The sequence below is a fragment of the Aegilops tauschii genome, chromosome 5 (genome assembly GCF_002575655.3).
Source record: "Aegilops tauschii subsp. strangulata cultivar AL8/78 chromosome 5, Aet v6.0, whole genome shotgun sequence".
Lineage (NCBI taxonomy): Eukaryota > Viridiplantae > Streptophyta > Magnoliopsida > Poales > Poaceae > Aegilops > Aegilops tauschii.
In genome coordinates, this window is record NC_053039.3 from 381,699,211 (window position 1) to 381,726,240 (window position 27,030).

Here is a 27,030-nt window from a genome sequence, read left to right on the forward strand (position 1 = left end):
TCTAGATTGGATCTGTGGTTTCTAGAACTTGCGGCGGCTGGAATTGATTTCCGTCGACTCCCCTAGGGTTTCTGGAATATTGGGGTATTTATATAGCAAAGAGGCTGTGCGGGAGGCCACCGAAGTGGGCACAACCCACCTGGGCTCGCCTAGGGGCCCAGGCACGCCCTGGTGGGTTGTGCCCCCCCCCTCGGGGCACCCCCCAGGTGCTTCTCCGGCCCATTGGGTGTCTTCTGGTCCATAAAAAATTGACAAAAAGTTTCGCTGCGTTTGGACTCCGTTTGATATTGATTTCCTGCAATGTAAAAACATTGCAGAAAACAGCAACTAGCACTGGGTACTATGTCAATAGGTTAGTACCAAAAAATGATATAAAATGACTATAAAATGGTTGTAAAACATTCAAGAATGATAATATAACAACATGGAACAATCAAAAATTATAGATACGTTGGAGACGTATCAGCATCTTGATTTCCTGCAATGTAAAAACATTGCAGAAAACAGCAACTAGCACTGGGTACTATGTCAATAGGTTAGTACCAAAAAATGATATAAAATGACTATAAAATGGTTGTAAAACATTCAAGAATGATAATATAACAACATGGAACAATCAAAAATTATAGATACGTTGGAGACGTATCAGCATCCCCAAGCTTAATTCCTGCTCGTCCTCGAGTAGGTAAATGATAAAAACAGGATTTTTGATGTGGATGCTGCCTAACATGTTCATCACATATTCTTTTCTTTGTAGCATGGACATTTGGACTTTTATATGGTTCAAAGCAATAGTCTAGTTTCGACATGAGACTTAAATACTCAAGCATATCAACAAGCAACCATGTCTTTCAAAATATCAATGTTAAAATAAGTTATCCCTTGCCCATTATGCTCAATCATTGATCCATTCATGAAACACACTCGCATATTAGCTACACAGAATGCTCAAGTACGATCATAATGCCCCTTAGTTGGTGCTTTATAAGAGAAGACGGAGACTCAAATAAAAAGTAAAAATTGCATAAAGTAAAAGAAAGGCCCTTCGCAGAGGGAAGTAGGGATTTGTAGAGGTGCCAAAGCTCAAAGCGAAAAAGATAGAGATAAAACATTTTGGGAGGCATGCTTTTCCTATCAATGAGAACAATCGAGTAGTTCCCAATACTTTCCATGCTAGATATATCATAGGCGGTTCCCAAATAGAAATTAAAGTTTATTCCTTTTTCCACCATACTTTCACTTTCCATGGCTAACCGTATGCATGGGTGCCTTCCATACCAACACTTTTCAAGGAATTTATTATTTGACAATATGAAGTAAATTCATTTTTCATTTCGGGACTGCGCATCCCTAATACCTTTGCCTTACTCTCGTGCAATGACAAGTGAATAAACACTCATCGTGAGAATAACATATCTAGCATGGAAATATATTAGCCACCCCCTACCGTTTCATGAGCGGTACGAGCACACAAAAGAGAACTTTATTTTGAAAATTAGAGATGGCACATACAAATTTGCTTAGAACGGCACGGAAATACGGCATATAGGTAGGTATAGTGGACTCATATGGCAAAACTGGTTTAAAGGATTTTGAATGCACAAGTAGTGATCATACTTAGTGCAAAATGTAGGCTAGCAAAAGATTGAGAAGCGACCAACCAAGAAACGAAAAATCTCATAAGCGAGCATTAAGCATAATTAACACCGAATAATGCACCACAAGTAGGATGTAATTTCATTGCATAACTATTGATTTTCGTGCTTGCATAGGGAATCACAAACCTTAACACCAATATTCTTACTAAAGCACAATTACTCATCAACATGACTCACATATCACATCATCATATCACAAAACTATTATAAGGAATCAAGTTTATTTTGTCCAATGATCTTCATGAAAGTTTTTATTATATCCTCCTTGGATATCTATCACTTTGGAACTAGTTTTTATGTGTTGCTTTTGATAAGCTCAAACAAATATAAGTGAAGATCATGAGCATAATATTTCTTTCGCTCAAATTAATTTAAGTGAAGCAAGAGAGAATTTCTTAAAAAAATTACTAACTCCCAAATAAATCTAAGTGAAGCATGAGAGCATTTCTTCAAAAATAATAAAGCACACCGTGCTCAAAAAGATATAAGTGAAGCACTAGAGCAATTGCATAGCTCAAAAAGATTTAAGTGAAGCATAGAGAGCAATTCTAACAAGTCATAGCATAATTTCGGCTCTCTCAAATAGGTCTGTCCAGCAAGGATTCAAGACTTAAAACAAAAGAAAAACAAGCAAAGACTTATATCATACAAGACGCTCCAAGCAAAACTCATAGTATGTGATGGATAAAAATATAGTTCCAAGTAAAATACCGATGGTCGTTAGAAGAAAGAGGGGATGCCACTCGGGCATCCCCAAGCTTAGTTGATTGCTTCTCTTTGGATAATAGCTTGGGATGCCATGGGCATCCCCAAGCTTAGGCTCTTCTTACTACTTATTCCTTCATCCATCGTAACATCATCCAAAACTTGAAAACTTCAATCACACAAAACTCAATAAAACCTTCGTGAGATCCGTTAGTATAAGAAAACAAATCACTACTATAAGTATTGTTGCAAAACAATTCATATTTTATTTTTGCATTATATCTACTGTATTCCAACATTTCTGTGGCAAAAACTCTTCAAAGAAAACCATAGAATCATTAAAACAAGCACACAACGCAAAGAAAACAGAGTGTGTCAAAAACAGAACAGTCTGTAGCAATCTGAGAACTTCGAATACTTCCGTAACTCCAAAAATTCTGAAAAATTAGGACAACGTGGGAAATTTGTATATCAATCTTGTGTAAAAAATTCAGAGCAAAATCACATTTCTGTGATTTATTAAAATTATTTTTCTGGGCGCAAAGTTTCTGTTTTTCAACAAGATCAAATCAACTATCACCCAACAAGATCCTAAAGGCTTTGCTTGGCACAAACACTAATTTAAACCACAAAAACACTTCCAACCAGAGGCATAATTGGGTATTTTATTGAAAACAGCAAGAAAACTAAAAAGCAAAAAGATACAAGTTGGGTTGGCTCCCAACAAGCGCTATCGTTTTACGCCCCTAGCTAGGCATAAAGCAAGGAGCTACGTATTGTCATCTTTGGTTCTAGATCCATAAGATGCCCTCATGATTGATTAATATGGTGGCCTAATTCTTGTTCTAGGGAAGTGTTCCATACCCTTTCTGTTGGGGAACGTAGTAATTTCAAAAAAATTCCTACGCACACGCAAGATCATGGTGATGCATAACAACGAGAGGGGAGAGTGTTGTCCACGTACCCTCATAGACCGACAACGGAAGCGTTATCACAACGCGGTTGATGTAGTCGTACGTCTTCACGATCCGACCGATCAAGTACCGAACGTACGGCACCTCCGAGTTCTACACACGTTCAGCTCGATGACGTCCCTCGAACTCCGATCCAGCCGAGTGTTGAGGGAGAGTTTCGTCAGCACGACGGCGTGGTGACGATGATGATGTTCCACCGACGCAGGGCTTCGCCTAAGCTCCGCAATGGTATTATCGAGGTGTAATATGGTGGAGGGGGCACCGCACACGGCTAAGAGATCTCAAGGATCAATTGTTGTGTCTCTGGGGTGCCCCCCTGCCCCCGTATATAAAGGAGCAAGGGGGAGGCAGCCGGCCAAGGGGAGAGGCGCGCCATAGGGGGGAGTCCTACTCCCACCGGGAGTAGGACTCCTCCTTTCCTTGTGGGAGTAGGAGAAGGGAAGGGGAAGGAGAAAGAAGGAAGGGTGCGCCCCCCTTCCCTAGTCCAATTCGGACCAGATCATGGGGAGGGGTGCGGCCACCTTTTGAGGCCTTTCTCTCCTTTCCCGTATGGCCCATTAAGGCCCAATACGAATTCCCGTAACTCTCCGGTACTCCGAAAAATACCCGAATCACTCGGAACCTTTCCGAAGTCCGAATATAGTCGTCCAATATATCGATTTTTACGTCTCGACCATTTCGAGACTCCTCGTCATATCCCCGATCTCATCCGGAACTCCGAACTCCTTCGGTACATCAAAACTCAATAAAACTGTCATCATAACGTTAAGCGTGCGGACCCTACGGGTTCGAGAACTATGTAGACATGACCGAGACACGTCTCCGGTCAATAACCAATAGCGGGACCTGGATGCCCATATTGGCTCCCACATATTCTACAAAGATCTTTATCGGTCAGACCGCATAACAACATACGTTGTTCCCTTTGTCACCGGTATGTTACTTGCCCGAGATTTGATCGTCGGTATCTCGATACCTAGTTCAATCTCGTTACCGGCAAGACTCTTTACTCGTTCCGTAACACATCATCCCGCAACTAACTCATTAGTCACAATGCTTGCAAGGCTTATAGTGATGTGCATTACCGAGTGGGCCCAGAGATACCTCTCCGACAATTGGAGTGACAAATCCTAATCTCGAAATACGCCAACCCAACAAGTACCTTTGGAGACACCTGTAGAGCACCTTTATAATCACCCATTTACGTTGTGACGTTTGGTAGCACACAAAGTGTTCCTCCGGTAAACGAGAGTTGCATAATCTCATAGTCATAGGAACATGTATAAGTCATGAAGAAAGCAATAGCAACATACTAAACGATCGAGTGCTAAGCTAACGGAATGGGTCAAGTCAATCACGTCATTCTCCCAATGAGGTGATCTCGTTAATCAAATGACAACTTATGTCTATGGCTAGGAAACATAACCATCTTTGATTAACGAGCTAGTCAAGTAGAGGCATACTAGTGACACTCTGTTTGTCTATGTATTCATACATGTATTATGTTTCCTGGTTAATACAATTCTAGCATGAATAATAAACATTTATCATGATATAAGGAAATATATAATACTTTATTATTGCCTCTAGGGCATATTTCCTTCAGTCTCCCACTTGCACTAGAGTCAATAATCTAGTTCATATCGCCATGTGATTAACACCCATAGTTCACATCTCTATGTGATCAACACTCAAAGGGTTTACTAGAGTCAATAATCTAGTTCACATCGCTATGTGATTAACACCCAAAAAGTACTAAGGTGTGATTATGTTTTGATTGTGAGATAATTTTAGTCAACGGGTCTGTCACATCAGATCCGTAAGTATTTTGCAAATATCTATGTCTACAATGCTTTGCACGGAGGTACTCTAGCTAATTGCTCCCACTTTCAATATGTATCTAGACCGAGACTTAGAGTCATCTAGATTTAGTGTCAAAACTTACATCGACGTAACCCTTTACGACGAACCTTTTGTCACTTCCATAATCGAGAAACATATCCTTATTCCACTAAGGATAATTTTGACCGCTGTTCAGTGATCTACTCCTAGATCACTATTGTACTCCCTTTCCAAAATCAGTGTTGGGTATACAACAGATCTGGTACACAGCATGGCATACTTTATAGAACCTATGGCCAAGGCATAGGGAATGACTTTCATTCTCTTTCTATCTTTTGCCGTGGTCGGGCTTTGAGTCTTTACTCAATTTCACACCTTGTAACACAGGCAAGAACTCTTTCTTTGACTGTTCTATTTTGAACTACTTCAAAATCTTGTTAAGGTATGTACTCATTGAAAACTTTATCAAGCGTCTTGATCTATCTCTATAGATCTTGATGCTCAATATGTAAGCAGCTTCACCGAAGTCTTTCTTTGAAAAAACTCCTTTCAAACACTCCTTTATGCTTTGCAGAATAATTCTACATTATTTCCGATCAACAATATGTCATTCACATATACTTATCAGAAATGCTGTAGTGCTCCCACTCACTTTCTTGTAAATACAGGCTTCACCGCAAGTCTGTATAAAACTATATCCTTTGATCAACTTATCAAAGCGTATATTCCAACTCCGAGATGCTTGCACCAGTCCATAGATGGATCGCTGGAGCTTGCATATTTTGTTAGCACCTTTAGGATTGACAAAACCTTCTGGTTGCATCATATACAACTCTTCTTTAATAAATCCATTAAGGAATGCAGTTTTGTTTATCCATTTGCCAGATTTCATAAAATGCGGCAACTGCTAATATGATTCAGACAGACTTAAGCATAGATACGAGTGAGAAACTCTCATCGTAGTCAACACCTTGAACTTGTCGAAAAACCTTTTTGCGACAATTCTAGCTTTGTAGATAGTAACACTACTATCAGCGTCCGTCTTCCTCTTGACGATCCATTTATTCTCAATTGCTTGCCGATCATCGGGCAAGTCAACCAAAGTCCATACTTTGTTCTTCATACATGGATCTCATCTCAGATTTCATGGCCTCAAGCCATTTTGCGGAATCTGGGCTCACCATCGCTTCTTCATAGTTCATAGGTTCGTCATGGTCTAGTAACATAACCTCCAGAACAGGATTACCGTACCACTCTGGTGCGGATCTTGATCTAGTTGACCTATGAGGTTCAGTAATAACTTGATCTGAAGTTTCATGATCATTATCATTAACTTCCTCACTAATTGGTGTAGGTGTCGCAGAAACTGATTTCTGTGATGATCTACTTTCCAATAAGGGAGCAGGTACAGTTACCTCATTAAGTTCTACTTTCCTCCCACTCACTTCTTTCGAGAGAAACTCCTTCTCTAGAAAGGATCCATACTAAGCAACGAATGTCTTGCCTTCGGATCTGTGATAGAAGGTGTACCCAACTGTCTCCTTTGGGTATCCTATGAAGACACATTTCTCCGATTTGGGTTTTGAGCTTATCAGGATGAAACTTTTTCACATAAGCATCGCAACCCCAAACTTTAAGAAATGACAACTTTGGTTTCTTGCCAAACCACAGTTCATAAGGCGTCGTCTCAACGGATTTTGATGGTGCCCTATTTAACGTGAATGCAGCCGTCTCTAAAGCATAACCCCAAAACGATAGCGGTAAATCAGTAAGAGACATCATAGATCGCACCATATCTAGTAAAGTGCGATTACGACGTTCGGACACACCTTACGCTGTGGTGTTCCGGGTGACGTGAGTTGCGAAACTATTCCGCATTGTTTCAAATGTAGAACAAACTCGTAACTCAAATATTCTCCTCCAAGATCTGATCGTAGAAACTTTATTTTCTTGTTACGATGATTTTCAACTTCACTCTGAAATTCTTTGAACTTTTCAAATGTTTCAGACTTATGTTTCATTAAGTAGATATACACATATCTGCTTAAATCATCTGTGAAGGTGAGAAAATAACGATATCCGCCACGAGCCTCAACATTCATCGGACCACATACATCTGTATGTATGATTTCCAACAAATCTGTTGCTCTCTCCATAGTTCCGGAGAACGGTGTTTTAGTCATCTTGCCCATGAGGCACGGTTCGCAAGTACCAAGTGATTCATAATCAAGTGGTTCCAAAAGTCCATCAGTATGGAGTTTCTTCATGCGCTTTACTCCGATATGACCTAAACGGCAGTGCCACAAATAAGTTGCACTATCATTATTAACTTTGCATCTTTTGGCTTCAATATTATGAATATGTGTATCACTACGATCGAGATCCAACAAACCATTTTCGTTGATGTGTATGACCATAGAAGGTTTTTATTCATGTAAACAGAACAACAATTGTTCTCTAACTTAAATGAATAACCGTATTGCAATAAACATGATCAAATCATATTCATGCTCAACGCAAACACCAAATAACACTTATTCAGTTTCAACACTAATCCCGAAAGTACAGGGAGTGTGCGATGATGATCATATCAATCTTGGAACTACTTCCAACACACATCGTCACCTCGCCTTTTACTAGTCTCTGTTTATTCTGCAACTCCCAATTTGAGTTACTACTTTATCAACTGAACTAGTATCAAATACCGAGGGGTTGCTATAAACACTAGTAAAAGTACACATCAATAACATGTATATCCAATATACCTTTGTTCACTTTGCCATCCTTCTTATCCACCAAATAGTTGGGGTAGTTCCGCTTCCAGTGACCAGTCCCTTTGCAGTAGAAGCACTTAGTCTCAGGCTTAGGACCAGACTTAGGCTTCTTCACTTGAGCAGCAACTTGCTTGCCGTTCTTCTTGAAGTTCCCCTTCTTCCCTTTGCCCTTTTCTTGAAACTAGTGGTCTCGTCAACCATCAACACTTGATATTTTTCTTGATTTCTACCTTCGTCGATTTCAGCATCACGAAGAGCTCGGGAATTACTTTCGTCATCCCTTGCATACTGTAGTTCATCACGAAGTTCTACTAACTTGGTGATGGTGACTAGAGAATTCTGTCAATCACTATCTTATCTGGAAGATTAACTTCACCTGATTCAAGCGATTGTAGTACCCAGACAATCTGAGCACATGCTCACTAGTTGAGCGATTCTCCTCCATCTTTTAGCTATAGAACTTGTTGGAGACTTCATATCTCTCAACTCGGGTATTTGCTTGAAATATTAACTTCAACTCCTGGAACATCTCATATGGTCCATGACGTTCAAAAACGTCTTTGAAGTCCCGATTCTAAGCCGTTTAAGCATGGTGCACTAAACTATCAAGTAGTCATCATATTGAGCTAGCCAAACGTTCATAACGTCTGCATCTGCTCCTGCAATAGGTCTGTCACCTAGCGGTGCATCAAGGACATAATTCTTCTGTGCAGCAATGAGGATAATCCTCAGATCACGGATCCAATCCGCATCTTTGCTACTAACATCTTTGAACATAATTTTTCTCTAGGAACATATCAAAAATAAACACAGGAAAGCAACAACGCAAGCTATTGATCTACAACATAATTTGCAAAATACTATCAGGACTAAGTTCATGATAAATTTAAGTTCAATTAATCATATTACTTTAAGAACTCCCACTTAGATAGACATCCCTCTAATCCTCTAAGTGATCACGTGATCCATATCAACTAAACCATGTCCGATCATCACGTGAGATGGAGTAGTTTCAATGGTGAACATCACTATGTTGATCATATCTACTATATGATTCACGCTCGACCTTTCGGTCTCCGTGTTCCGAGGCCATATCTGTTATATGCTAGGCTCGTCAAGTTTAACCTGAGTATTCCGCGTGTGCAACTGTTTTGCACCCGTTGTATTTGAACGTAGAGCCTATCACACCCGATCATCACGTGGTGTCTCAGCACGAAGAACTTTCGCAACGGTGCATACTCAGGGAGAACACTTATACTTTGATAATTTAGTGAAGGATCATCTTATAATGCTACTGTCAAACAAAGCAAGATAAGATGCATAAAGGATTAACATCACATGCAATCAATATAAGTGATATGATATGGCCATCATCATCTTGTGCTTGTGATCTCCATCTCCGAAACACCGTGCTTGTGATCTCCATCTCCGAAGCACCGTCATGATCACCATCGTCACCGGCGCGACACCTTGATCTCCATCGTAGCATCGTAGTCGTCTTGCCAACTTATTGCTTTTACGACTATCGCTACCGCTTAGTGATAAAGTAAAACTATTACATGGCGATTGCATCTCATACGATAAAGCGACAACCATATTGCTCCTGCCAGTTGCCGATAACTCGGTTACAAAACATGATCATCTCATACAACACATTATATCACATCATGTCTTGACCATATCACATCACAACATGCCATGCAAAAACAAGTTAGACGTCCTCTACTTTGTTGTTGCATGTTTTACGTGGCTGCTACGGGCTTAGCAAGAACCGTTCTTACCTGCGCATCAAAACCACAACGATAGTTTGTCAAGTTGGTGCTGTTTTAACCTTCGCAAGGACCGGGCGTAGCCACACTCGGTTCAACTAAAGTGAGAGAGACAGACACCCGCCGGTCACCTTTAAGCAACGAGTGCTCGCAACGGTGAAACCAGTCTCGCGTAAGCGTACGCGTAATGTCGGTCCGGGCCGCTTCATCTCACAATACCGCTGAACCAAAGTATGACATGCTGGTAAGCAGTATGACTTATATCGCCCACAACTCACTTGTGTTCTACTCGTGCATAGCATCAACGCATAAAACCAGGCTCGGATGCCACTGTTGGGGAACGTAGTAATTTCAAAAAAATTCCTACGCACACGCAAGATCATGGTGATGCATAACAACGAGAGGGGAGAGTGTTGTCCACGTACCCTCGTAGACCGACAGCGGAAGCGTTATCACAACGCGGTTGATGTAGTCGTACGTCTTCATGATCCGACCAATCAAGTACCGAACGTACGGCACCTCCGAGTTCTACACACGTTCAGCTCGATGACGTCCCTCGAACTCCGATCCAGCCGAGTGTTAAGGGAGAGTTTCGTCAGCACGACGGCGTGGTGACGATGATGATGTTCCACCGACGCAGGGCTTCGCCTAAGCTCCGCAATGGTATTATCGAGGTGTAATATGGTGGAGGGGGGCACCGCACACGGCTAAGAGATCTCAAGGATCAATTGTTGTGTCTCTGGGGTGCCCCCCTGCCCCGTATATAAAGGAGCAAGGGGGAGGCAGCCGGCCAAGGGGAGAGGCGCGCCATAGGGGGGAGTCCTACTCCCACCGGGAGTAGGACTCCTCCTTTCCTTGTGGGAGTAGGAGAAGGGAAGGGGGAAGGAGAAAGAAGGAAGGGTGCGCCCCCCTTCCCTAGTCCAATTCGGACCAGATCATGGGGAGGGGTGCGGCCACCTTTTGAGGCCTTTCTCTCCTTTCCCGTATGGCCCATTAAGGCCCAATACGAATTCCCGTAACTCTCCGGTACTTCGAAAAATACCCGAATCACTCGGAACCTTTCCGAAGTCCGAATATAGTCGTCCAATATATCGATTTTTACGTCTCGACCATTTCGAGACTCCTAGTCATATCCCCGATCTCATCCGGGACTCCGAACTCCTTCGGTACATCAAAACTCAATAAAACTGTCATCATAACGTTAAGCGTGCGGACCCTACGGGTTCGAGAACTATGTAGACATGACCGAGACACGTCTCCGGTCAATAACCAATAGCGGGACCTGGATGCCCATATTGGCTCCCACATATTCTACGAAGATCTTTATCGGTCAGACCGCATAACAACATACGTTGTTCCCTTTGTCACCGGTATGTTACTTGCCCGAGATTTGATCGTCGGTATCTCGATACCTAGTTCAATCTCGTTACCGGCAAGACTCTTTACTCGTTCCGTAACACATCATCCCGCAACTAACTCATTAGTCACAATGCTTGCAAGGCTTATAGTGATGTGCATTACCGAGTGGGCCCAGAGATACCTCTCCGACAATTGGAGTGACAAATCCTAATCTCGAAATACGCCAACCCAACAAGTACCTTTGGAGACACCTGTAGAGCACCTTTATAATCACCCATTTACGTTGTGACGTTTGGTAGCACACAAAGTGTTCCTCCGGTAAACGGGAGTTGCATAATCTCATAGTCATAGGAACATGTATAAGTCATGAAGAAAGCAATAGCAACATACTAAACGATCGAGTGCTAAGCTAACGGAACGGGTCAAGTCAATCACGTCATTCTCCTAATGAGGTGATCTCGTTAATCAAATGACAACTTATGTCTATGGCTAGGAAACATAACCATCTTTGATTAACGAGCTAGTCAAGTAGAGGCATACTAGTGACACTCTATTTGTCTATGTATTCACACATGTATTATGTTTCCTGGTTAATACAATTCTAGCATGAATAATAAACATTTATCATGATATAAGGAAATATATAATACTTTATTATTGCCTTTAGGGCATATTTCCTTCACTTTCTTAGTGGAAATTGAAATTTAATATTGCCTTCTTTCATATCAATCACGACACCAATAATACGAGAAAACGGTCTACCAGGAATAATTGGACAAGACGGATTGCAATCAATATCAAGAAGAATAAAATCTATGGGCACATAATTCCTATTTGCAAGAATAAGAACATCATTAATTCTTCTCATAGGCTTTTTAATAGTAGAATCCGCCAAGTGCAAATTTAAAGAACATTCTTCAATATCGGTAGACCAAGCACATCACATAAAGATTTCAGAATTGTAGAAACACTAGCACCCAAGTCGCATAAAGCAAAACACTCATAATTTTTAATATTGACTTTGATAGTAGATTCCCATTCATCATGTAGTTTTCTAGTAATTGAAACTTCTAATTCCAACTTTTCTTCCAAAGCATCAACTATATGTTTACTAAAAGCTTTATTTTGTTCATAAGCATGGGGTGAATTCATCATGGATTGCAACAAATAAATACAATCAATTAAAGAGCAACTATCATAATTAAAGTCTTTGTAATCCAAAAGAGTGGGCACATCACTAGTTAAAGTCTTGACCTCTTCAAACCCACTTTTATCAATTTGTCAACAAGATTTTCACCCTCCGAATTATCGGGACGCCTTCTAGCTAAAGTTGACTCTTCTCCAGTCCCTTTATCATCAATTTTAATTTTACTAAACAAGGAATCAATAGAAGAAACACCAATCCTTTTAAGACCTTCATCACTTTTATGGAAGCAATCACTAGAAAACGCTTTTTCTAAAAATTCTCTTCTAGCTCTAAGCATAGCGGTTCTTTTCTTACTTTTATCCATAGAAACATAAAGAGTTTTAATTGATTCCTCAACCTTAGGCACAAAAATTTTCATCTTGAGATTTTCCACATAATGAGAAATTCTATCAACACTTCTAGACAAATCATCAATCTGATTCAACTTTTCTTCGATTGTAGCATTGAAAACTTTTTGAGTATTGATAAATTCTTTAATATTATTCTCAAGATCAGAGTTGTTCCTATTATTATTATAAGAAGGATTACCATAGTAATTACCATAATTATTAGAGGAATTACTAGGAAAAGGCCTAGGATTAAAATTACCTCTATAAGCTTTGTTATTGAATTATTTCGAGAGATAAAATTCACATCTATGGCATCACTATTTTTCTCAATCAAAGTAGACAAAGGCACATCATTAAAATCAATAGGAGCACTTTTATTAGCAACCAATTTCATAAGAGCATCACTCAAAGAAGAAATTTCTTCAACCGAATTAACTTTTTTACTAGTAGGAGCTCTTTCGGTATGCCATTGTGAATAATTTGCCATGATATTATCAAGCAATTTGGTGGCTTCACCCAAAGTAATTTCCATAAAAGTACCACCCGCGGCAGAATCTAAAAGATTACGAGAAACGAAATTCAACCCTGCATAAAAAATTTGTATGATTATCCAAAGATTTAACCCATGAGTTGGGCAATTCCTTAGCATCAATTTAATCCTTTCCCAAGATTGTGCAACATGCTCATGTTCGAGTTGCTTGAAATTCATGATTTGGGTTCTAACGGAAATATTTTTTGCGGGCAGAAAATACTTAGTAATGAAAGCATCCTAGCACTTATCCCAAGAACCGATACTATTGCGAGGCAAATAAGAAAACCAAATTTTTGCACGATCTCGCTAAGAAAACGGAAATAATTTTGACTTCACAACATCATTGTCCACATTTTTTTTGCATATCGCATAATTCCACGAATGTGTTAAGATGGGACGCGACATCCTCATTAGGAGTACCGGAAAATTGAACTTTCATAACAAGATTCAACAAAGCAGTATTAATATCACAGGACTCCGCACTAGTGGCAGGAGGAGCAATCGGAGTGCTAATAAAATCATTGTTGTTGGTATTGGAGAAATCACACAATTTGGTGTTCACTTGAGTCATTGTGACTACGCAACAAGATTGCACTCAAAAATAGATCTGACGAGAAAACGGCGAACAGAAAAGAGGGCGAATAAAACGACAAATTTTTGTGAAGTGGGGGAGAGAAAAACGAGAGGCAAATGGCAAAAAATGTAAATTGCAAGGAGATGATATTTGTGATTAGGAACCTGGTAGATGTTGATGATGTCTCCCCGGCAACGGCGCCAGAAATTCCTTTTGATGTCTGCTAGAACTATGTCGGTATTTCCCCAAAGAGGAAGGGATGATGCAGCACAGCAATGGTAGGTATTTCCCTCAGTGATGAGATCAAGGTTATCGAACCAGTAGGAGAACCACGCAACACTACGTGAACGGTACCTGCACACAAATAACAAATACTCGTAACCCGACATATTAAAGGGGTTCTCAATCCCTTTCGGGCAACGGCGCCAGAAATTGGCAAATGGACGTGAGAAAGTTGTAATAAATTGTTAGATGGATCGCCAAATAAAATAAAGTGCAGCAAGGTATTTTTGGTTTAATAGATCTGAAAATAAAAGAAAATGAAAATAGATCACAAAGGAAAATATAATAAAGAAGAGACCCGAGGGCCGTAGGTTTCACTAGTGGCTTCTCTCAAGAAAAATTGCAAACGGTGGGTGAACAAATTACTGTTGGGCAATTGATAGAACTTCAAATAATCATGACGATATCCAAGAAATGATAATTATATAGGCATCACGTCCAAGATTAGTAGACCGACTCCTGTCTGCATCTACTACTATTACTCCACACATCGACCGCTATCCAGCATGCATCTAGTGTATTAATTTCATGGAAAAATAGAGTAATGCAATAAGAACGATGACATGATGTAGACAAGATCTATTTATGTAGAAATAGACCCCATCTTGTTATCCTTAATGGCAACGATACATACGTGTCGGTTCCCCTTCTGTCACTGGGATCAAGCACCGTAAGATCAAACCCACCACAAAGCACCTCTTTCCATTGCAAGATAAATAGATCAAGTTGGCCAAACAAAACCCAAATATCGGAGAAGAAATACGAGACTATAAGAAATCATGCATATAAGAGATCAAAGAAGACTCAAATAACTTTCATGGATAAAAAGATAGATCTGATCATAAACTCAAAGTTCATCGGATCCCAACAAACACACCACAAAAAAGTTACATCATATGGATCTCCAAGAGACCATCGTATTGAGAATCAAAAGAGAGAGAGGAAGCCATCTAGCTACTAACTACGAACCCGTAGGTCTACAAAGAACTACTCACACATAATCGGAGAGGCACCACTAGGCATGATGAACCCCTCTGTGATGGTGTCTAGATTGGATCTATGGTTTCTGGAACTTGCGGCGGCTGGAATTGATTTTCGTCGACTCCCCTAGGGTTTCTGGAACATAGGGGTATTTATAGAGTAAAGAAGTGGTGCGGGAGGCCACCGAGGTGGGCACAACCCACCTGGGCATGCCTGGGGGCTCAGGCGCGCCCTGGTAGGTTGTGCCCCCCTCGGGGCACCCCCCAGGTTCTTCTCCGGTCCATTGGGTGTCTTCTGGTCCATACAAAATCCACAAAAAGTTTCGCTGCGTTTGGACTCCGTTTGATCTTGATTTCCTGCGATGTAAAAAACATGCAGAAAACAACAACTGGCATTGGGCACTATGTCAATAGGTTAGTACCAAAAATGATATAAAATGACTATAAAATGATTGTAAAACATCCAAAAATGATAATATAACAACATGGAACAATCAAAATTATAGATACGTTGGAGGCGTATCAGTCGTCTACTTCGAATCTTGATTGGAGAATGTCTTGGAGAATTTCTCACGACTGGGGTACAACCTAGCTGGGGGAATCGTCACGATTCATCGACAGACTACTCTGCTCATCGTTGATATCATCGTTACATGTCATCTTCATAGTGCTCCTAGGTCTGATCATGTTCCATAATTTGTTTCTTGTGCAACATGTTCCCTACAATGGTAGCTGGTGGACTTCGTGTGGTAGGGGGTATGTCCCGGGCAAAAGCTCTGTCCGATGGTGTCGGTGCCAGTGACGACGACACTCTTGAGCGTCGCTCCCCTTCTTAGAGGTGTCATTGTGGGCTGGCCTCCTCCACCATGGGCTCTGGATGGAAACCCTTGATTTGGCATGCTGGACCGGGCGATGGCTGCAATGTGGCATTGTTCCCTCCTTGGAGGCCCCGTCCATTGAGCAAGGCCCCTCTCTATCGACTATCAAGATTGTGGTTCATGGGTGGTAGCCTTTTCTCTTTGTGGCGACAGTTGTGTGGTCTTGGTGGTGGTGCTCTCAATGGAAGCTAGGTTCGGCGGGGTGGCTATGTTCGAAGGCCTCCCTTCGGGTCATGGTGTTTGTTTCCATCCAGGCTCTAGTGAGAGCATCCCTTGTTGAACGATGTGACACCCTTCGAGTTGGGACGAGGGAGCGGGAGGATCGTCTTGACGATGGAACTGGAAGGCGCTCAAGTGCCGGAAAACCAAGTGATGTTGATGGCATGACCTTTGTTGACGTCTAGTATTCTTCTCGAGTTTGCCTCGTCTGTTGCTTCAGTCCTCCAATCACATATGAGGGCTCTGATGACTCCAAGCAGTGCTCAACTCTTTCTTGTTATCTCCTTGGGTCATCTTGGTTCTTTGTTACTCCACCTGAGCACCCTTCTATCTTGTCATATTGTCTTTTATTTATGTTGTGGTGTTGTGTTGTTCTGTTTGTTGTAAGTACTTCACTAATTTAAAGTCGGGCGATAGCCTTTTTCTAAGAAAACACGCGTTCACAAAGTTTGGTTGCTAATGTGAAGTAAGGGCTCCCTACAACCAGAATATGAATGACAACCCCACGTCAAGGTTATACGTGTTACACTTATAACATACAACACGAATTGTAAAACACGTAATAAGTCAAAAAATGGGATCCTATTTCATAGGAGGCGCACAACAAAGAAGGGGCGGAAGATTAAGACCATGTTCTTTTTACCGTTTTAGGAAAGTCCAATGCCTTGCCACTTTGGCATATTTCCTTATTAGCAACTTTCAGAAATGTGTGTCTATAACTTAAAGAAACAACTTTCGAAATTTTAAACTTCTAGAAATTTTCCTTACGAACTTGTAGGATCTTTTATAGTTTGAAAATTTCCACAAAAACGGAATTTCAATCTTTTTGAATTTTCAGAAATTCAAACTTTTAGAATACTCAGCTTTCAAGAACTTTCATAAATAAAAATTTGAATCCCCCAAATTTTGGATGTTTATTTTCTAGGAACTTCACAAAAAAAGGAAAATGAACAAATGCCACGGGCCCTGAGGTAGGTCCCGAAGGTAATCTTCCAACGCGTGCACTTTGTCCGTGCGGCCCTCCTCGTGCCTGCCTGGACATGCAACACGTGCATGGGGTCCTCCACAGCACGCAGCGCCCCAACAAGGCGCCTTCTCTCGCTCGTGGTCAACTGCGGATGCGTCAGTTTTCAGTCAAAGATATATTCGACTAACATACAATCTCATGCACACTAGTGATCTCAATGTAATCCAAATCTTTGGTATGAAATCAAAGGTACATATTCAATTTTGCCACAAACAATTGTGCTAATTGAAGCCCAAAAATAGTCTTTGTAGCAGTCAGAAGGAAAGCTAACCTAAGCATATGATCATTGATATAACATAGTCATCGGAACATGAGAGAGCATGCATACAAGACAACGGTACAAGTAAACTAGACGAACAAAGGAGGGGCAGGAGATTCAGACCATGTTTTTATTTACCATTTTAGGAAAGTCCAATGCCTCGCAACTTTAGCATATTTCCTTATTAGCAACTTTCAGAAATGTGTGTCTACAACTTAAAAAAAAATCTGACTTTCGAAATTTTGAACTTCTAGAAATTTTCCGTACAAACTTGTAGGATCTTTTATAGTTTTGAGATTTTCCACAAAAATGGAATTTCAATCTATATGAATTTTCAGAAATTCAAACTTTTAGAATACTCAACTTTCAAGAACTTTCATAAATTATGAAAATTTGAACCCCCCCAATTTTGGATGTTCATTTTTTAGGAACTTCACAAAAAATGGAAAATGAACAAATGCCACGGGCCCTAAGGTTGCCCCCCCCCCCCGGCCTCACTAGGCGCGTGTCCCGAAGGTAATCTTCCAATGAGTGCACTTTGTTTGTGCGGCCCTCCTCGTGCCTGTCTGGACATGCAGAGTCAATTGCAAGAAACCACCACATTTGCGGCTAGGTTTGCAGGAAACCACCAACCCGTTAATCCGTTGAAGAAAACACCGGAAAATTTGTTAAGTCGTTGCAAAAAGTACTGATTGGATGATTTGGCCCGTTTGATCACTTTCTGACAAGTGGGGCCGGATTGTAAGGAGCTTAACTGGCAAAAAATTAGCACACACACCCCTAGATATTTACAGAAAAGGCAATCAGGCCCCCGGTGTGGACAACCTCGGCGCACTGGCCTTACCGTCCAGTACGCACGGCGACGCCCACTTCGGCGTAGGAGACGGCCACGGCCGCGGCAGAAGACGAGGAGGCGGCTGGGGTGCGCGCATTTCCGAGGCGTTGGCCTGCCGGTGCGGCAGCGACGGTGGCGGTCGGGTCAGCGACATGGAGCACGCGTCGGGAGCCGAAGCAGAGGAGCAGCACCCTCCTCCTCCGATGTGGTGAAGGGCGGGGTTGGAGGGGGGAGGCGACAAGATGAGTCCACCTGCTCGACTTCCCGTCGCCCTCATCCACGAAGGAGGACGAGCTCGATCCAGAGGCCCCTCCAGCGCTTGTGCAGCTGCGGCGTCCACACGAGGCGGAGCCGCTTGAGGGTCCTGGCCGGCTCCTCCCCGTTGCTTCCGCTGGAGCCGGCGGCCGACGACGCGCCACCGTTCATCTCCTGGGCGCCCCTGTGCGTCGGGATGTCGAAGGCAGTGGCGAGATCGGGGGGGGGGGGGGGGTGGGCGACTGCACGGCAAGAGCTCGCCCGGCGCCGACAGGTCCTCTTCGAAGCGCGCAAACCAGCTGGGCCCCTCCTTCTCCCTCATCCTCCCGGCCTGGAGCAGAGCGGCGGCGGATGGAAGCAGCGCGGCGGCGGCGCGTTGTGGATAGGGCGTTGGTGTTCCACCGGGGAAGATCTGATTGCTTATGTTTTTTAGATCTAGGGGTGTATGTGCTAATTTTTTGCTAAGTCAATTTCTTACAATCCGACCCCACTTGTCAGAAAGTGATGAAACGGGCTAAATCACCCGATCAGTGCTTTTTGCAACGACTTAACAAATTTTCCGGTGTTTTCTGCAACGGATTAACGAGTTGGTGGTTTTCTACAAACCTAGCCGCAAATGTGGTGGTTTCTTGCAATTGACTCGGACATGCAACACGTGCATGGGGTCTTCCACAGCACGCGGCACCCCAACAAGGCGCCTTCTCTCGCTCGTGGTCAACTGCAGATGTGTCGGTTTTCAGCCAAAGATTTATTCGACTAACATACAATCTCATGCACACTAGTGAACTCAATGCAATCCAAATCTTTGGTATGGAATCAAAGTACATATTCAATTTTGCCACAAACAATTGTGTTAACTGAAGCCCAAAAATAGTCTTTGTAGCAGTCAGAGATCAGGCTGAAGCATCGACGGCGTTGGCGAACCATGGTCGCCTGAGCGCGGTGGTGGCCGACAACCTCTTGTCGATGTTGCACGAGAGGAGCCCCTTGAGGACTTCGAAGCCTTCTTTGGAGAGGAGGTCCTCTGGGAAGTGTTGACGGAGCTTGTTGCGGGAAATGACATGCGGCGGCGTCACCAGCTTCCCGGCGAGCGGCAATGACTCGTAGGCCGGCCAGATCGTGAACAATGGCACGCCGAGAACGCGGAAGATGGCGAGGAGCTGTTGGGCGTCGTCGTCCCCGTCGAAGAGCGGCTTCCCGGAGAGGAGCTCGGCCATGACGCAGCCGAGGGACCACATGTCAACCGTGGCGTCGTAGTCGGTCTTGCCGAGGAGCATCTCCGGTGCCATGTATCGGCGTGTGCCGTGCTGGCCGTACGGAGCAGGCTCTGCCATGGACACCGCGAGCCCTAGGTCGCAGATCTTGACGTTGCTGATGCCGTCCGCGCCGACGAGTATGTTCCCCGGCTTGATGTCGCGGTGGATGATGCGGAGCCCGTGCATGTGCTTGGCGGCGCCGAGGAGCTGCTCCATGATGCAGCGGACGTCGCCCTCGGGGAACGGCCGGCCTTGCCGGTGCTCGTGGAGGACGTCGTGCAGGCTGGGCCCGAGGCACTCCATCACGACGGAGAGCTTCCGGGCGAAGGGGTCGAGCGAGAGCGCCCGGAGCTCGACGATGGCGCGGTGGCGGTGGCACGCCGCGAGGAACGCCGCCTCGCGCAGCGTACGGGCGTCGGCGCAGCCGCAGGTGACGCCGGCGCCCTCGTGCGCGCAGGGGAGTGGCTTCTTGACGGCGACGGTCCAGCCGTTGGTGAGGTGGCGCGCCTCCACGACGCCGCCGAAGCCGCCCTCGCCGAGCGCGCGCGTCTCCTGGTAGTCGGTGGAGGTCCAGTAGCGCGCCCTGTTGCAGAAGGTGAGCCTCGGGGCGCCGCCGCTCATGTCCACCTTGAAGTCGGGGTGGTCGCCGGGGAAGACGCGCTTGATGGCCATCGGGAACGGAGGAGGAGGTCGAAAGGGAAACAGGAGAGGATCGCATTGTGGTTGTGGCGGCCGTACGTATATATAGAAGTTGGGATGCTCAGCGTCAGCGAGACGTGCTCGAGTGGTCCCTGGACTCGAGGACGAGGTCAACGCGCTGCTCGTGGCTCTGGCTTGGGCGAGACTGCGACGGGAGATTGTACGTACGCGTTCGGATTCCTAGCCGGAGACGAAGTGGAAACGGGAGGGAAAAAAGGAACTGCCTACGGGTCGCTTGCCCGATTTCGTTTTGGGCACCGATAGGCGCCCGGCGCGCCGGCACAAAAGTTTCGGCCATACGCATCTCAGCCGTTGGATGCGAGCTGCGTAGCCGTTAGATCCGCTCAAAAATAGCGTGCTCGCCCCCAGCGTCTTCTTCCCCCTGCTCGGGTGCGCGGCGCCGCGTCTCCTGTCTTCTCCGGTGGCCGTCCTCGTCGCCGGTCCCTATCCCTCGTCGGCCTGTCCCCACCGGTGGCCGTCCTCGTCACCGATCTCCATCCTCGCCGGTCGTCCTCGTCGCGGGTCCCCACCTTTGCCGGCCGTTCTCGTCACCACCTCGACCAGTGCAACAGCAGCACCTACGGTTGCAACTCTCAGCGGCGATGGGTGTAGCTCCAGTCATAGCTCCGCCGCCGCCCCTCGCCATTGATGCTCCCTGCACGGAATTGCGTCGACGACGGCCAGCCAGCCAGTCACCGTCGTTGAAGTGGACGTAGCAAAAAACATCACCAGCCGTAGCAAAAAAAAAAGACAGCGGATGCAGCAAAATCGTTGTCGCCGTCGTCACGAGGTCGCAGCTTCGCTTGATGGATGTAGCAAAAAACTTCGCCGTTAGTAGCAAAATCTAACTACAGTTGAATCTTTATTATCAACTATTGAAGCTTTTTTCTGGCCGGTTGAAGCTTTTCATTATGGTAGTGGCCGGTTTCAGGATTTGTTGTCATTGTTTGAAGCTTTTTGCCGCATCATTGCGGCTTCCCAGAACACCGGTTGCAACATCAGGGGTTTGTCCCCCTTGAAGCATTTCGTCGTTGCCCCCCCCCCCCCCCCCCCGATGGAGGTTGTCGCCCATGGCCGAGGTCGCCGACGCGGTTGCAGCTCGCCGTGTAGCCGGTGCCAGCAAAATCCAAGGCCGGTTGCAACAAAAAATGATGCTCTGGGGAAGCGGGGGTGCGAGATGGAGCACAGGAGGTGCGGGACGACGCGTGGTTGTGAGGGTGGCCGCAGTCGGCGAAGGCGCGGGGGTGGTGGAACCTGCAAGGCGGCGACGGTCCGCGGCCATGGGATGGCCTGCGGCAGGATGCGTGCGGCCGTGGGACGACCTGCGGCAGCATGTGCCCAACGCGCGATTCGGTTGGATCGAGTGCCTCGCGTGCGTCCGGCAGAAAGTTCGGCCGACGTGCCGGGTATAAACGTTTCCCTTTCGGTTTTGCTGCATAGTACTCTTCATTATTTTCCTGCCCGGAGAGTGGTTTATCTACGGTGATGCACAGATTATCTATGCATGGATCCAACGTCTGTGGTTCCTTTGAGATTCATGTTATTTTATTTCTTGTTGTTACAATTTATCTCGTTTCAGAATGTTTTGTTCTTTTTTTTTCATTTCAATTTGTATCATCGTGTTTCATTATGTGCCAATATAAAAATGCTCCTATTTTGGACCAGTTTTAATATACAACAATGAGACATTAATACACACTTTGGAACAAGAAGAAAAGGTAAATGTAACGCTTTGAAACAGGACAAATTCTGAAAATGGTCAAAAAAACGGAGCATGAGTCTCAAAGCAACCATAGAGGATGGATCCGTGCATGATAGAATTGCTTTTCTTCCCCATCTGCTACTGTTCATCTTCTTCCCGCCCTGTCAATCCATCTCGAATCTATAGGCCTAACCGCTGGCCATCGTCAACCACGGGACCTCAATCCTCCCGCAACCTCTGGACCGAGCTATCATGACACATTTTCGCATCCAACGCAGTCCCACAATGTTTCGACGACGCGTCCAGCTGTCCATTTTCCCGCAAACCAGAAACAAATTGGGGTGGGGGCTTTGCGAGAGTCCAGACCACGGCCACGTAGGACTCCGAGAACCCCAACCCACTCAAATCTCCCTCCCAGTCCACTTTTCTTCCATTTTGCCCCTGCTCCCCCTTGCTTTCATCTGCATCCTCCGTCGTTGTACCTCTCTGGCCGCTGCCCAGGCATCCTGGAACATCTACAGCCCCCACCCACGCGCCTGCCCGCAGTCCACCAGAATCCCTCCGCAGCCAGGTACCATCTGCCCCCCTCCCGATGACGTCCATGGCAGACACCACCTCCCGTAGGTCTTCCGTCAAATGTCATTGAGCTTTTTTCGTAGAACTTCTTGTTGTTTTCTGGAGTAAGCATGATGGCGGGGTAACCGGTGATTGAGGATGAGTTGTTGTGTGATGCGTGGTTTGTTGTATTTGTGGACTTTATAGGCATGAACAAGGGCTCGGCCTTTTGGCAAAACGTGCATACTTCGTTTCATGAGAAAAAAATACTCCGCGCCCTACGACATGCACGTCATCCATGAACGTAATGCAAAGTCACTAACGTATTGGTGGTACACCATCTCCAACGTTGTCATGAAGTTTTGCGATGTGATTGCACGAGTGGAGACAATGTGACCACTGGGCTCGTCAACCCATAAGTTTTGCTTTCTTGTTGTTCTAGATGTTGGTCAATTTTATCGATTCACTCAATTTTGCAACTGGATAATCATCAGATTGTATAGCCCGGACGCATTGTCGCCCTGTACTACAAGGCTGAAGGCAAGCTATTTACGCTCATACTTGTGAGGCGAAGCTCAAGAGGAACTACGGGTGGAATGACATGTGTCAGTTTTGACTCTAGTATCGCTGAATTCAAAATCAATGAATTCTTGTTGAACATCCTGAACTAGTGTTATACTAAGGACATTTGCATTTTTTTGATGAATTATGCTATTTTCTATAATTATTTTGAGTGCTATGGAATTAGAAGAAAAAAATACAGATAATTCGGGGCATGGTTAGATGGCCGGCTCCCGCATCAGTGTCCACGGGCCGGTCAATTTTCCCAACAATGTAAGTCGCAATGTTACAGTGAAGACCTCCAAACATTGATATATTCGCATGAGAAGTATTTGCCGCTTTACAGCAGAGCATTCGGCGGAGAAGCATTCGTTCAGCTTCTCTGTCAATGAATCGCAACTAGCTACAGCCTACAGGAGGTCCCTGAGAGTTGTGGTGGAAGATGTCCTGGCAGTCTTCTTCTTCCCCTGGAGAAAAACAGGTCAAAAGCGTACATTAATCTGAACTCCTGTATTGCTCAGGAGAAACTACTAACTATCTGTCGAGCTAAGCTTACTCTGCCCGGCTGCCTGCTGCGTACCTGGCGGTGGTTTCTTCTGCCCGGGGTGCCGACCTGGATGGGCCGGCCGTGCTCGTCGTACAGCACGAGCCCGCTGAACCGCGGCAGCTCGCACCGCATACCCATCAGTATCCTCCTCTGCCACACCGGCCGGCCCGGCGTCATGGCTGCCGAGGCCGGCGTACTCGGTGCCGCCGGCGCCCCGCCCATGGGCGTCATGGCCGGCGAGGGCGGCGTCGGCGTCACCGGGGCCGTTGGTGGCGTCCAGCGCGTCCCTGGCGGGGCCCCTCGGCCCGCCGCCGCCGTCGTCTTGCGCGTGAGCAACGGCGCATCCGGCTCGACCCCGTGCCCTGGCGGGGCACCTCGGCCCGCCGCCGTCGTCTCACGCGTGCGCAACGCCGCGTCCGGCTCGACCCCGACGGTCCCGGTGCCCGCGCAAGGCAGCCGGGGCATCCGAGCGCGGGCGATCATCCAGTCCAGCGCGTCGGTGCCTTGTCGCCAGCACCCCCCGCGTCCTCCACTCTCCTCCCTGCCATGTCTCCGGAGCTGTGTTCGACCGGAGTCCTGCACCCGGACCACCAGCGCCTCTGGGTTCGCCGGCCGGCGGTCGCCTCTGACGACGAACAGCGCCTCCGCCGTGCCGCGCCTCGGCTCGGGGTACCGCCTCTCCGTCCTCCGCTGCAGCATCGACGCGCAGAGCCCCATGGCCTCGGGTAGCTTTGGACGAGGAGGTCAGACGGATCAGGATGTGCTTGTTTGATACTGCTCCTGCTAATGTGCATTGGTTTCTTTATCATGGGTGGCGAGCAAGCTAGAGCGGGATGGAGTGAGCTGGGTTGGGAAGTAAAAGGAAGGATGGTTTAACAATCTTCTTTTTTCTTCCTTGCATCGGAGTGATATCTCCCGCGCGATGCTAAGGAATAATCCTGGGTTTCGGTCGATAGAATTGCTTCGTCGACGGGGGTAAGACAAGAATTGCTTGTTGCTTGCGAAATAAGTGATCTGTGTTTAGCGTGGTCGGTCGGGTTTTTTTTCGCGGTGGCTGTCCATTAACTCCGATCAAGGGACTCTCAAGATATATATAGGTACGGAGCCACAAGCAATAGGTTCACGATGTATTTGGCTTCACATTGACGTACTACTAAAGCATATGTCTCATTAGTTATTTATGTATATGAACTGTCATGCTAATGAAATGTGTCAAAAGGAAAACTTGCATGATGGAACAAAGGTACGTACAAGCTTGAAACAAATGTATCAATAGGTACGTACTAAAGTATATGTTTCACTAGTTATTTATACATTGACGTACTACTAAAGTATATGTTTCATTAGTTATTTAGCATTGCTAGCTATGCATCAATAGGTACGTGAAAGCTTGAAACAAATGTTCCACTATATATATTTTTTGAAACAAAGGTGCGTACAAGCTTGAAACAAGTCACCATGTTCATGGTGTCGTCTTCGGGTTCAGAAGACCCATCATGAAGATGGTACATGGAACATTGTCGTCCTTGTTGCAGAAAAAAGTCTGACTTGGTCGTAGATGGTATATTCATATCTTGTAATGGCCTCGATGTTTTGTATCAACTTCAATATAAAAAATGATTGTGCACATTGATGCGTAGATCAAGGTTTCAATCTCCTTTCTAGGAAAGAAAGTTCATATTGGTGTCGTTACCGCAACCGATTTTTTTGTTCCTATACATGAGTATATACAATTTTTAAAATACTTGGTTGTATTTCTAGTGCTATATAATTGGTGCCCATTAAACACTACTTTCTATGTTTGACAATGTTCAGGTTGAAATTCTCATAGGGGTGAGTACTCATGCATGTATATTAGCGTCTACATTTTTTTTAAAGTTAACCAATCAATAGGTCGGGTGAGTAGGGATGACAATGTTATCCATGGGCCCAGGTATTCACGAATATCCAACCCGTTGGGCAAAGGTTTCACGAGTGGATGTTTTACACATGGATCTTCGCTACTCATGCGGGTCCATACCCTGTTCTATTTTATCAATTGCTAATATCCATCGGGTATGAGTATGGACCACATTTGTGACCCATGGGTGTTTCATGCATAAACGGACTTGTGGGTATCAGTATGGATCTGCTTTAACTCTACCCATCCAAACCCATTCCATTACCATCCATCCAGAGTGAGTGGGCAAATTTTGCACACATTTGCGTTCATGTTTCGTGCCAGTCCAAACTGGTACCAATCCAGACAATAGGCGAAAATCATGGCATAATCAGTAGACTAGTTTTGTTTGTCAGACACTCGCTTGCAATCTTGCTACATAATTAACAACCAGACTTCTATCCAGATTTATGCGGAAGGAAAGCTGGATTGGAGAATTGATGGCGTGAAAGTGCTTAGAGCGTCTGCAATCAGACCCCTCCCCCCTAAATGCCCGGGCGGACAACCTACACATCACCCGGGCCAAATTTAGCCACCCAACTAGACCCCTCAAATGCAGCCCAAACATCAGGGTTGTCATCCGCCTTCCGTACCCATCTCATATGTGGGGCGAATATGGGCAGGTCCAGACGCGTCCAAACTCGGCGGCCATGTAGGATCCAGCCCATCTGACCCCACTAAAACACCAACACAAGATCCTAGCCACTAGGACGCGGCAGCACGGCCTCGCAGCACTGATGGCCGCCTACTTGCAACACGACATCGTCGCTGGAGGCACATCATCGTAATACGATGGCTTCATCTCATGCAGCATGATGTCGCTGCACCGGCCGCCACCCCTTGGAGCCCCTTCGCACGACCATGGTCTCCCTCGCCGGATATGTGTGTCCTCTTGCAGCATCATGCGGCGAGTGGGCTACCTACCTGCAGATAGAAAGGGAGAATAGGAGGAGAGGCTCGAGGAGATGCACCTCGCCGAAGGTGTGGGGCAGAGACATGAGAGATATGTGGGAGGGGATCTCACAAGGAAGAAGACCCGTTCGGGCCAGAAGTTTCACGACTAATGGATAAGGGATAAGGTTGAGGGAGTGTGGCGTGTGGGTCAAACTGGGACACGGTGTTGGGCTACGGGCTCTAGCGATGGCTGGAAGGGGTTGGAGCACACTGCACGATCGTGCGAATCTAATGTTAACTTAGGCGGCCGATGGACCGACTGCATGCAGCCGGCTGAAACAAATTGTTTTCCTTGGAACACGCTTCATATTCAGAGTAAAAACTCATGTTTTGACCTTTACTGGTTGGGTCCAGTACCG

The 27,030-nt window shown here is 45.4% G+C and overlaps 2 protein-coding genes across 2 annotated transcripts; both read right to left on the reverse strand.

Moving 5' to 3' along the window:
- Nucleotides 1-19,267: 19,267 nt before the first annotated feature.
- Nucleotides 19,268-20,386, reverse strand: LOC109746537 (putative cyclin-dependent kinase F-2). Its single transcript, XM_073498638.1, has one exon. The coding sequence runs from the start codon at nt 20,384-20,386 to the stop codon at nt 19,352-19,354; it is 1,035 nt and encodes a 344-aa protein (XP_073354739.1). The 3' UTR covers nt 19,268-19,351.
- A 3,045-nt stretch (nt 20,387-23,431) lies between these two features.
- Nucleotides 23,432-26,764, reverse strand: LOC109746528 (uncharacterized). Its single transcript, XM_020305650.4, has 2 exons — nt 23,812-26,764; nt 23,432-23,698 (listed from the first exon to the last, which is right to left on the reverse strand). The coding sequence occupies exons 1-2, from the start codon at nt 24,493-24,495 to the stop codon at nt 23,642-23,644; spliced, it is 741 nt and encodes a 246-aa protein (XP_020161239.1). The 5' UTR covers nt 24,496-26,764; the 3' UTR covers nt 23,432-23,641.
- Nucleotides 26,765-27,030: the final 266 nt, after the last annotated feature.